This window comes from Cinclus cinclus, chromosome 2, assembly GCF_963662255.1.
Source record: "Cinclus cinclus chromosome 2, bCinCin1.1, whole genome shotgun sequence".
In the NCBI taxonomy this organism is placed as follows: Eukaryota; Metazoa; Chordata; class Aves; order Passeriformes; family Cinclidae; genus Cinclus; species Cinclus cinclus.
This window is the reverse complement of record NC_085047.1, coordinates 27986754-27998604: the sequence shown is the minus strand read 5'-3', so window position 1 is coordinate 27998604 and position 11851 is coordinate 27986754. Positions and strand designations below refer to the sequence as shown.

The window sequence follows — 11851 nt, the reverse complement described above, 5'->3', positions numbered from 1 at the left end:
ACTGTTTACAAAGGGACTGTTGTTTGTTGTGACCAGGCAAAGGGGAATGGCTTCAAACTGAAAGAGGGTAGGGTTAGATTACTCAGTTTACCATGAGGGTGGTGAGACACTGGGAACAGGCTACCCGGAGGAGTTGTGGATGGTCCATCCCCGGAAATATTTGAGGCCGGGTTGGATGGGCTTGGAGCAGCCTGGTTTAGTGGAAGGTGCTCCTGCCCGTGGCAAGAGGGTGGGAACTGAAAAGTATTTAAGATCCGTTCCAATCCAAAGCATTCTATGATTTTATGACAGCCCTGTGCGCGTCAGCGCCATTTCTTTCACGGCTCAGCGAAGCAGAACCACAGCACCCCTGCGCGTGACAGGTTTTAGGCACAAACCATGCAATTTATGGCTTCCTTTCACGCTGCCCCAAGCGCGCTCTCGGCGGGAAGAACCGCGGGGACGCGCCGGAGGGGCGGTGCCCGGCCGCGCTGCGCATGCGCTCTGCCCTCCCCCGGCCCCCACAGAGGTGAGCGGCCGTGCCCCGTCGAGAGCGGGCGCGCCCGTGACCCCGCGCCTCGCGATTGGTCCCCTGCAGGCAGCCTCATCGCCTCCAGCCAATCACAGCTCGTGGCCGCTCTCCGCCTCTGGCTGCGGCTTGAAAACGTCCCAGGGCTGGGTGACGGAGGCAGCGCGCCCTCTGATTGGCTCTCTCTCCTCGGCTCCACTCGGATTGGCCCGGCTGTGGCCGGAAGAGAGTCCTCCTTCCCATTGGCCGCTCGCCCGCGCTGCTAGGGCGGCGGCGGCGTGCTCCGATTGGGTCTCCGCTTCACTTCGGGGAGAATCGGTCGAGCCCGCGGTGGTTCCGTGATTGGTTCCGGCCAGTTACAGGCATTCTTGTAACGGTCTTAGGATTGGCCCCGAGAAGGCTCGGGCGTTTCCGCAACCGCTTCGGGCTGGGGGCTCGCGGGCGCGCCGGGTTCTTCGGCCGGGTATTCACAGACGGCGTTTACGGCGGCTCCGTAGCGTAGGGCGGCGGCGGGTACGGGCGGCTGCGCGGCTTTGGCGCACGCACAGAGCGCAGCGGCGGGAGCCCGGCACGCAGCGGAGGGAGCAGCGGGGACAAAGGGACTGATCGGCAGGAACGGGGAGGGGGGCCCGGCGGGAGACTTCAGCCCGGCGGACGAGTCCTATGTGCCTTGGCCACCTAGGGAAGCAGCAGCAAAAGCAGCAACCGCCGCCAGCGCTCTGAAGCCGGGCTGAGGAGGAGCAGGGAAGCCACAGCTGCCGCCATTATGGCCCGTGCCGCCGCCGCCGGCCGCCTCCCGCAGTGCAGCGTGCCCTGCCTGAGCCGCCGCCAGCTGCCCGTGCGGGCGCAATGAGCGGCCGCACCGCCGGAGCCACCTGCGTCTCACCGCCGCACTGAGCTGTAGCGTCAGCGAGCAGCGAGGCCGCCCGGCCGCCTCACCTCCCTCCGCGCGCCGCGGATCCCGCCGCCACCACCGGATCCTATTGAGACTCGTCTCAGTATCGCCTCCGCTCGGCGGTGCCCCGAGATCCCTCCGCCGGGGAAAAAAAAATAGTCCCGTTGCCTGCCGCCTCCCTCAGAGGAGAGGGGGTAGGAGAGAAACGGGGAGCGGGGAAGGAGGAGAAGGAAGAAAAAGAAGAAGAGGAAAAATAAAGAGATAAAGCAAATAAAAGGAGAGAAACGCGGCGGCGGCGGAATCGAAGGAGCCGGGCCGCGAGCCTCCGCCCCATGTGACTGGCGCCCGGGGTGGGGGCAGCGAGGCCCAGCGAACCCCCCTCGTTCGAGAGCGGCGCCGGGGGGAGTCGGCTCTCGGACCCAGCGGCGCGGCCGGGAAGGATGGTCGTGTAAGGAGCGGGAGGCGTGAGGAGGAGCAGGAGGAGGCAGAAGAAGAAGCAGCCGCCGGGCGACAGAGACCGAGAGGGGAGGGGGCTTCCCCGGGGGGGGGAAAGGGGGTCCCGGCGTTTCATGTGGCGTGTCCGACCCGTCTCCTACAGCTGAGCGAGCGAGGGAGCGGCAGGCGGGCCCGCCGGGGCGAGGCGGAGGACGAAGGCAGGAAGAGGAGAGAGGTGATCGCCGTTGGGGCAGAGCGGGAGAGACCATGTCCGGGCGGCCCAGGACCACCTCCTTCGCGGAGAGCTGCAAGCCGGTGCAGCAGCCCTCGGCCTTCGGCAGCATGAAAGTCAGCCGTGAGTATCCTGCCCCCACTCGGGTGGGGGGATGAGGGCCGGGGAGACTGCCCCCGCCCTTCGCCCAGGCGGGGAGCGGCGAAGGGAGCCCGGCCCCAGCCCCGGCCTCGGCAGCTCCTTTCTCTCCCCTTCCCCCCCCCCCCCCCCCCCCCCATTAACCTTGAATAGGCGCACGCCGCCGCTCCGTACGGGGCCTGCTGGACGGAAAATCCTGGTGGGTTTATCTTCGTTCTTCGCTCCTGGTAGCTGCCAGCGGCCTCTGGCTCATTAAAAAGCCATTTCCCCCCCCTTTGTGAAACTGATTCGGAGCTCCGTAGCCTGTATTTCATTTTCATTCCCCCCGTCCTCCCACCGAAAGGAGGAAACGAATTGTGGGCATACAGGTATGACCGTGACATTCACGTTCATTATGTGTTTTATTTTTTTGAGGGTTTTTTTAAGCGCTCCTGACTGTGAAGGAGAGAGAGAGAGCATGGAAGGTTTTTCCATGCACCCGTAGATCGGGTGTGAGCACCTTTTAGTCCAGCCCATTAAAAAAAAAAAAAAAAGGGAGGGGGAGGGGAGCTTACAAAAGGTGTCTCTAATATCCTCCAGGCTGTGGTAAAATGCTCAGAAGAAAGCATAAGAAAATGCTCATTTTGGAATAACTACTCCATGGGGTCACATGTCAAGCTTGGAATTAATTTTCCAATTTTCTGATCAGGAATATTTTTAAGAATGAGGCCTGTGCTTTATTCTGCACAGACATGTGAGAAATTGTGCTTAGTGTGTGCCCATTCTTCGTAGTCTATCCGTTGGGGTTAGCTGGTTTATGTGAATTAAAAATGTGAATTAAACCTGAACAAATGTATGGTGCTGATACAAAAAGGCCCAGTTCTGAGTTGCTGTAGATCAGCTATGTGTGTATCATATGGAATTTCTTTACGCTTGATTTGAATATGTTCACATTAAGAACTGAATTGTTCTTCCAGATTCATGTGAACAGTGTAATTTCTAGAGATATTTTCTTTTTTCTTACGGGAATGCAGGATGACATCTTTATGGGACCAGGAATGCTCAGTATGCGTTCCCATTTGATTTATCTATTTGATATTCGTGTAAAGCCACACCTGACTTGGTTCTGTGGGTGCATGCCTGCATCCATTGCAGAGGCTTGTGTGTTTCATGCCAAAGCACTGGGAGATTGTGAGCTTTTTGACAGATGAGAAATTTTGGTAGGTTTTTTTTTGTACTGAAATGCCTTCCGCTTTGGTGGAAACCTTGAAGAGAGCATTTGGCTCAGGGGCTGTCCACCTTGCATCTGCATGATCAGTGTGCCAGCAGCACTCCAAAAACCGTGGGTGCAGTTAACCCATATTAGCAGCATGACAGCGTAGGTTTGATCAGGTTCAGCAATAGTTTATTAAGGATTGTTGATCTGTACAGAGGAGAACTGTGGGTGACTCCATTTTAATTTACTGGCTTACTTTATGTGCCTGTGGAATGGAAAGCTGGTCTTGTTGATGAGTATTTCTGCAGGTGGCTGTCTCAACCAAGAGAGGCCTCAGCCTGTCATACTCAGCAACTAAATTTGTTTTATTCACGTTCTACAGCTTGATTCTTGAAAGGTCATTGATGCTGCTTTCCCGTTTATTTGAGGTCAAAGACTAGACAGATGCTTGCCTGTGATGAGGGTGCTAACTGATGCAGACCTAACAAGTTTGCAAATATGATTCAATCCCAAGTGTAAAACACTGAGGGAGAAACAAAGGCCGTACCATAAAGCGCATGCACTTGTGATAACCCCCCCAGTCGCTCTAGTCATGTGCTCCTGGTCCTTCTGCTGTCTGGAAAAAAATGTCAGAACAAAGCAAGAGAACCACATTCAAGGATTCTGTGGGAAGTGCAGTTTCTATTTTCAGTTAATCCAGCCATGTAAGACAGCCTGGGAAGTAAACTTTTTTGTTTGTTGGTTTTTTTTTTGTTGGTTTTTTTCCTCTTTGCTTTTTAAGTGAGAAAAATTCCAGGGTGTCATGAAAGGTTTTCTTTTTCTGGTTAGCAGAGTCTTGGTAACAGCTTATGACATGATGTAGCAGTCTGTGTATTACCAGTGTGGAGTGCTTGTGTGGCGAACAGAGTTAGGTCGGCTCTTTAATTTTGATGTATGTTTATAGCCTGATACTAAGTTGTGTTCTGAGCCAGTTAGAGTTAAAGCTGGGACAAAAGAGTCCTTGTGAGGAAGGTGAAAATTGATGGATTGATATCTTTTGAGTGTCTGGGACATCTTTAGTGCCTCTGTCTTGGTGTGGGTCTTTTTGGAAGCAAAACCTGTCTTGCCTTTTTGCTCTCATTTATAAGGAGGGGTGAAATCAAATGATGAAGTCACTCTTGCTCTGATGTATCTTGCAGCTATTGCTTCTCCTGGCTGAATGCTGCAACAGTTACCTAGGAAGGAGTAATCTAAGGGATGAGAAAAAGATTAATAAAATACTGGAGGAGGGTTCATTGTTCCTTGTGTTTCCTGGGAGGAGCAGAACTAGAACCATACTGTGATTGCTCTTCTTCCCAAGATATGTGGGAAGGAAGGAGTGAGCTAGGATTTTTCTTCTCTTTGCTGCGCAGTTTATTAGATTGACGTTACGATACTTTGTCCTCAGAAGTTGGTAACTGAATGGAGCCTTGAATGGAAGGATGGGAGATTACCAACAGCTGCTTCTCCTTTGGCTGTTGCGAAAGATGACTTCTCATGCATGCTGCTCTCATTGCTCTGTCAGGGATATTACAAAGGTTTTAACATCTCTGCAACAGTAGGAACCCTGTGGTCTTCATGTATCTCTTTTAAGACATACATCTCTCTTCTGAAATCTGGCTATTTTTATATTTTGGTGGTTGCGAAATCACTAAACCATATGGATTTCTACATTGAAATAGTTCTCAAATAGGGTATTCCTTGTGTGGGTCTGTCTTGCTGGTTTTGTAGGCTTTCCCTGAACAGAAAAAAAACCCAAAAAAAAGTGTGTGTACTCCTTGTGTTAAGCCTGTCCCTCAGAAGGAGGGAGCTAAGCTTCCGGTTTTCCACTTGCTGATACTATCAACCTGCTCATTGTAGTACGAGAAGAGATAGGAGCTTGAAATGTTCTTGTTCTTCACCTAGTTGCTCTTGCACTGCTTGTGAATGCACCTTGTTTCTCAAATGGGACAAATATAATCCTGAAATATAAAGGGTAGTCATGCATTTTTGGCATGACCAAAAATGTCAGTATAAAAATAGAAGTCTCAAAGTTTGCAGTTTGTGAATTTGCATCTAATGACAGTAGAATGATATTTTTCCCCTTCTCTTAACTTTTAGGAAATACATGTTTCAAGTAACACCAAGTTCTTGCAGACAGCAGTACTTATTGTAACTGTAGCCAATTGTCTTGATGGTCTGCAATGAATAAAGTCTTGGCTAACACTTGCTGTGAAGAGTTTTTTGCTCCATGTGTGAGTGTCGTGGGCCTGTAATTGGTTATGCAGGATTTGTCAACTTGGAGGGTGAGGAAGGCAGTTTTATTTGCTTTAGCTAATTCTGATGTTCACCACATAGTCTTGATTGCAAAATCTAAAGGACACTCTTGTAATAATTCATTTTGGACTCTGTGGGAGAATGTTACAGTAATGCCAGACTGTAGTTTGTTGAAGTTTTTCTTTTCTTAGATTCACTGTTTTTTTTCTGTATTGTAAAATCTCCTGAAAGCACAATAGCTTGGTAAACCTATAATACTGTGTATTGTTCACACAGAGCTTGATGGCTCTTTAAAAGTGGTTCATGAAGGAATAAAGTGTGTGAGTCTGTTGCTCTTTTAGTAGCTATTCCAAAAGCCACTACATAAAGGTGACTGCTTTTTAGGTAGCAATGGTGTCTAGGTGATAGTTTAGTTTAATTATGTGTGGTGTCCAGGTAGGTGTGTGGGAAGAGTCTTGGAAAAGGGCACCCGAAGTGCCTTCAGCGAGAGGGAATGAGTGGGACTGTTGAAACTGGCAAAAGCGATTGAGATAATACCACCTGGTGTTTCTCAACCCAGTTAGGGTAGGGCCCTCTCTATTGCTTTGATAGCAGTTTCTGCCTAATTGGTTTCTGAAACTGAAAGCTGCACATCCTGCTTTCCTTGCTGGAGAGAAGAAAATCCTTGCTGGAGAAGAAAATCACTCCCTTCCAGAAACCTGCTGAGCGTTGTGTCTTTCCGTCACTCATCCTAGCCCTGTCCAGCTTTCTGACTGCTGCTGGATGAGCAGTTTTCTCATTCCTAGCATGGGAAAAAAAAAATGCGCTGAGGGGGTCAGCTAATGAACATGTGTGCCTGAGTGGAAAATGTTTTTCATGTGACAGTGCCCCCAAGTTGTGCCTTGCAGACTGAAAAGGAATAGAACTGTACTTAATTCTGATGCTGACAGACTCTTTCCTCTTTATTCATACCATTAGCTAGTTGAGCATTCAATTTCTGTTCCGCACATTTCCCCTTCCCTACATTGCTTCTTGGAGGTGATTGCTTCTTACCCCTTGATTCACCTTCTGTATTTCCTAGCAATTTCCACAGTCTTGTTCACTGGTTTACACAGCTGTGTCTTAATGGAGTGTGTTCCTTGTCTGTATGCACCCTGTCTCTGGAGGTTGTATCACTTCATCTGTTAACTTGCTAGGGCCTTGTAGGTAACACAAGCAGTGGCAGGGAGATGAGAAAAGCTGAAGACCACCACACAGCCTGATGAGTTTCCTTTTACTACCTCAGGAGAATTCTTTAATTTTGTTGTATTTTATCTTTAAGAGCTGTTTCTGATAAAATATAAAGGAATTTTCCAATATTGGTGTTCAGTTTACTCATCACAGATCTTAACAATGATTGGAATCTGTGGGATATTGGCTGTTGTTTTTCCCTCACTCCATGCTCTCTGAAACTGGATGGAGGGGTGAAGAAGATTATGAAAGTCTACAGGGTATCTGTGTGCAAAAAGCCTGCAGTTAAAGCTTTGTGCTGCAATCAGCTGTAGCATTTTCTGAAATGAATTCATGCTAAACCCCTTGGTTATTTGAACACAGTAAACTGTGCCAGGTGCTTGGAGAACACTTGAAACCTCTTGGTTCAAGCTACTGAGGTATTTTTGTTTTAAATGACCAAGTCCCATTTTAAATTGAAAAGTCTGTTACCTCTAAATTTCTGGAAATTTCTGTAGACAACTTGAAACTTGAATATTTTTCTGGAGTTCTGTCCCTTTTGATCTTGTTTAAAAAAATTTAAATTTAACTTTACTCTGGGGACTTTTAGTCACCCATAGCTAGTGTGGGAAGTGCTAAAGTGGCTGTCTCCCGCAGCAGCGATATGGCTGGTGGAGTTACTTGGCTGCTTTCTGAATTTAATGAGCATCAGCCTGGAGCAGCCTTGAAAGACAAACAAAACTTTTAAAGTTCAACCAACTAGGAAAGGAGATTATTGAAAGTTTGAATGCCTCAAAAAATACCCAAGTTCATGTGAATTTTTTTTTTCTTTGAACTTCTTTCAGAAAGCTGCACAAATAGGTGCTCTTTTGTTTATGTGTGTTGAAAATAAATACCAGTTACAACATTTGCAGTGTTTCAAGAAAATATACTCTTTCAGTCATAAAGGCTCAAAATCCATAGTTGCTGTACAGGTCAGACCCCCTTTTTTCAGATGCTGTACAGGTCAGACCCCCTTTCTTGAGATGCAAAACCAGGAACCTCCTTGTCATTTCTCATCCCATAGAGCTTGTTTCCAAAGTGCTGCATGCTGCCATTGGGGGAGATGGAAGATTGGAGGCCTAATGGTCTATGCCACTTTATTTTTTGGATTGATTCAAAATGTAACCGCTTGAGAGCACTTTAGCAGTCTCATCTTGAGGTGAGAAAGGTGTGAGATTTGGTAGCAAGATGCAGGCCTGTGACAAATGGCTATGACATCATGGTCATGCTCAGACAGCTATTCCTGGTCAGTGCTGCTGTGTCTCATTAAACAGAAGCCTAAAATTTCTACCTGAAGCTTTTGCAAGCTGGATTTGGATAAAAAGGATTTGCTTTCATCACCTCTTCAGAGTCCTTCCTGCCCCATAGGTAAGAGTTTACCCTGCCACAGAGAGAGTCATTATTTAGGTGTTTTCCATGAAAACAGTGCATGTTTGACTCAGTCCTATATCCTGTGGGTGTTGCTGTGTGATGTTTTGTCAGCGCAGTAGGAGAGGTGAGATGACGGTATTTCAGTAGAAATCCACGTTGGAAACCCTTCTGAAAGCAGTCCTGTATCACTCTCTGAGAACTATCAAGAATGTGGATGCCCAGAAGTCATACTGCTGTGCTTCTAAAAGAAGTGGACAGTGATTTTTTTTGTATGTTCAGTGCTATCAAAGAATCTTTTCATTAGGTGCTCTTGCCACAGATGACTTGTCTGTTGTTCAGAAAAGGAAATAAAGCAAAGCAGTTCACTCTGTACTTTTATCTCTTGCAGACGGGAAGTAGATCTAAGCATTTAAGGCAATTTGTGTTCTCACCTAGTCTGTCTTATAATGGAAGAAAGGAAGGTGGTAAGATAGCTTGTCAATGTCAAGAATTCAGGTTTTTTTTTTTTTTTTAAACAAAAGCCATACAGCAACAGCTTCTTCTGAAGAGATGGCTCCAGTCCTTGCCAGGAGCTTTGCTGTGTCTCTGTGTCAAGGACTGTGCATTTTCTGGCTTTGCGTCATCAGCTGATGGAAGGGTTATTAACTGTGTATCAGTGCCAGTGCTTCCTACACAGGTGAAAGTGGGCTGGCAGTTATCTTCTATGTTGATTAATTTCTAGATGATTTCCAGGGCTTCTGTATGAGTGATGCAGAGTCAGACTGTACCTGAAGGATCAGTTCCAAGGGGCTGCAGTAGGCCTTGGTGCCTGCCATAGGAAATTCACTTCAGCTTGCACAGAAGTGAGAACACGCAGCTAAAGAAAACAGCTTTATAGCTTTGTGGTATGTCTGAATAGGGCTGAATGTTTCTTTCTTTGAAGGGTACAGTGACCAATGTAGCATTGGTGTGAAAGTATTTTTGTGTCTGAAAAAAGTCTCTCAAACTTTATATATATACATATATATACCAAAAATGTGTAGTGATACAGTTATATTGCTTGCTGTGTCTTTTCAGGCAGTTGGACCGAGTTGTAGAAACATTTCAGTAGTCCCAAGTGCCTGACAGCAGATGATCATAATAATCATAGTAAGAGACCTGCTGATCAAAAGCAGTGGGGCAGAGCACTTAGAAAGAGAAAAGTTGGGTGTTGGCTCTGAAATTATAACCAGAAGGGAAGCAGCAGCAGCTGGATTTTTCCAATCAAGGCAGACTTTTTACATCCACATCATCTCTTCTAACTAATTTAGTAGAGGTATAATTCTTGTCAGATACAAGCCCTGTAGTTCATAGTAATATCTTTTGCCAGGAATGCAGGCAATTGTTTAATTTTCAGACAGGCCAAGAATATGTTTTGCAGAAAGATAAACTGTGACTGTTGCTGCGGAGAAGAATTTGATTTTTCTTGCTGTATAGAAAGAGGAAAACTATTTAGTCACAGTTGATAGTGCCAATCTGGTTTTTTGATTCACACCCTCCTGTAAACGTTTACATAGAGCACATACAATGCTATTTGTACCCCATCTCATCTGCTTAGTTGTTTTAAGTATCTGTTGAAAAAAAGTAGCATGATGAATTGACCTGTGTGAGTGAGGGAGGAAGGGGTCACAAATTCATCAGCCTAAATAAATAGAATATTTGGATGTTGGCCAAGTAAATGTGAGTCATGCGAGATCTGTGTCCCCATGAATGAAGCCCATATCCATAAATGTATTTCCTCAATTTGTGGGGATCAGTATCAGCATTAGAACAAGTGTTTTGTGCCTTGTTTAGAGAACAGAAGCTTTCTGGCAGGGCAGTCTCTCTGCAGGTGAGTAGGTGGAATGTTTTATTTTCTTTATACATAGAATTGCTCAATTGAAACCTAAAGGAGAGGAGAACTGTGTGGTCCTTGAGAAGAACGTATCTGTTGACCATTTCACTTATAACCTTGCCATCTTGCTTGTGATTGTGTGTACTGCCTTGGGAGTCATGGGTATGTATAGTCATGCACCATAGTAGTTGCAAGTTAATGTTTTTTTTCTTTGTTCCTCAGAGAATAGAACCTTCCTAATCAAATTCCAGTTTTAGAGACGTTGGAATAGATTTACCACTAAGTTTTAGTAACCGCAATGGATCACAGAGCTGATCTGAGCCTTGGGGAAATGTTTTAGAGACCCATGGAAAGCTAGGTGATTTTTTTTCTCTTTGTCTGGCTTTTCTAGTGGAACATCTATTGAATATACTAGAGACAAAAGCATAAGGTTTGTGTGGAGTGGGAGAACTTTACTATTCTAGAAATTGTGGACCCAAACTTCAAATGATATTGGTCAGTGAGAGGACAGGGAGAGCTTTAGTTGTGGCTCCCAAAAAAAAGTACTGTCAATTTTAGATTGAGCTCAACTTCAGACTTGCTCTTCCTTGATCAGTGCAGCAGGCATGAGATGGTTTGATGGTTTGGGATTGCGTATAGGTTCTTACTCTAGTGACATGGGGATGCAGTTGGGTTTAATGGACTCCACATGCATGAGTGAAGTTCACCTGCAGGAATGTCTGAATGTCATTCAAGCAATCAGAGCATGTTTCAGAAATGAATTGGGCTTAATGGAAGATCTTCTTAGGGGAATGAATGCTGCCAAATCTGCAAATCTCTTCTATTTTATGATAGATTCAACTTTAGTGGACTGAAACTTCCCTTCAGCTAGAGTAGCTGGCTTTCAGTGTCCATGAAAGCTGGCAAGGTTCAAGCATGACAAGTGATGTGGGAATCTCTGACAGGAAAAGAACAGTGGCTTTTTTCCCAGGTGGCACATTTGAAATGCCTGTGGGATTTTGGAGACAGAGATATTAATGAGGCAACGAGCAGCATTTTCTCTTTGGTGTCAATGCCTTGGCTTTAAGCAATAGCCTGTGTGTTTATTTTTTACTCTAATAACCTGGGTTATTTTTTTAAATGGTAGTACTTGATTGATAGTTCGTGATTGACTGTAAATGTTTACTACAGTGGGCCAGCTCTAAAAAGAAGTAGTGCAGAAATGTTTATGCTGTGTCCCTAACTTTTAATAATTATGATACTTCAGAAATATTTACAGTAACACTGTCTGCATTTCAAAATATATGGTGAAAGCTTAATTTTATTCTTACATTGTGGCATAATTAATGATTTTTTTTCTAATGTTAGTTTAAAACATATAGTATCTACATGTGCCTTTTAGGTTTTCTAGCTTATTCAGACACTGTGGGGTGGGGTTTTTTGTTTATTTTGTCCTTTTTTTCTTTGAAGTGAAGACCAAGTGCAATTATGGAGTTCCTGGCAGACTATTTCAAAATCAGTAGATTCTAACTGAGAAAAGTAATGTTAAATTGTCCTCTGGCAGCTACTTTTGCTCTATTACTTTTTACATGTATTTGAGTATAGACAGGCACACACATATGCATGGTCTAAAATATGGTCTGGAGGGGAGGAGATGATCTGGAATTTAAACCTAGGACACATGTGAAGGCTTCTGCTTTAAAGCTTTTACAGACTGCTCTGCATGTATGAGTGCAAAAGTT

The 11851-nt window shown here is 45.8% G+C and overlaps 1 protein-coding gene across 2 annotated transcripts in view; it reads left to right on the top strand.

Moving 5' to 3' along the window:
- The first annotated feature begins 2059 nt into the window (after nucleotides 1-2059).
- The window catches only part of GSK3B (glycogen synthase kinase 3 beta), a 148556-nt gene continuing 138764 nt past the window's right edge, over nucleotides 2060-11851 (top strand). For both annotated transcript variants that reach the window (XM_062515511.1, XM_062515510.1), the window contains exon 1: nucleotides 2060-2193. In XM_062515511.1, the coding sequence (XP_062371495.1) occupies nucleotides 2106-2193 (88 nt within the window). In that variant the 5' untranslated portion in view covers nucleotides 2060-2105. The remainder of the gene's footprint in view (nucleotides 2194-11851) is intronic.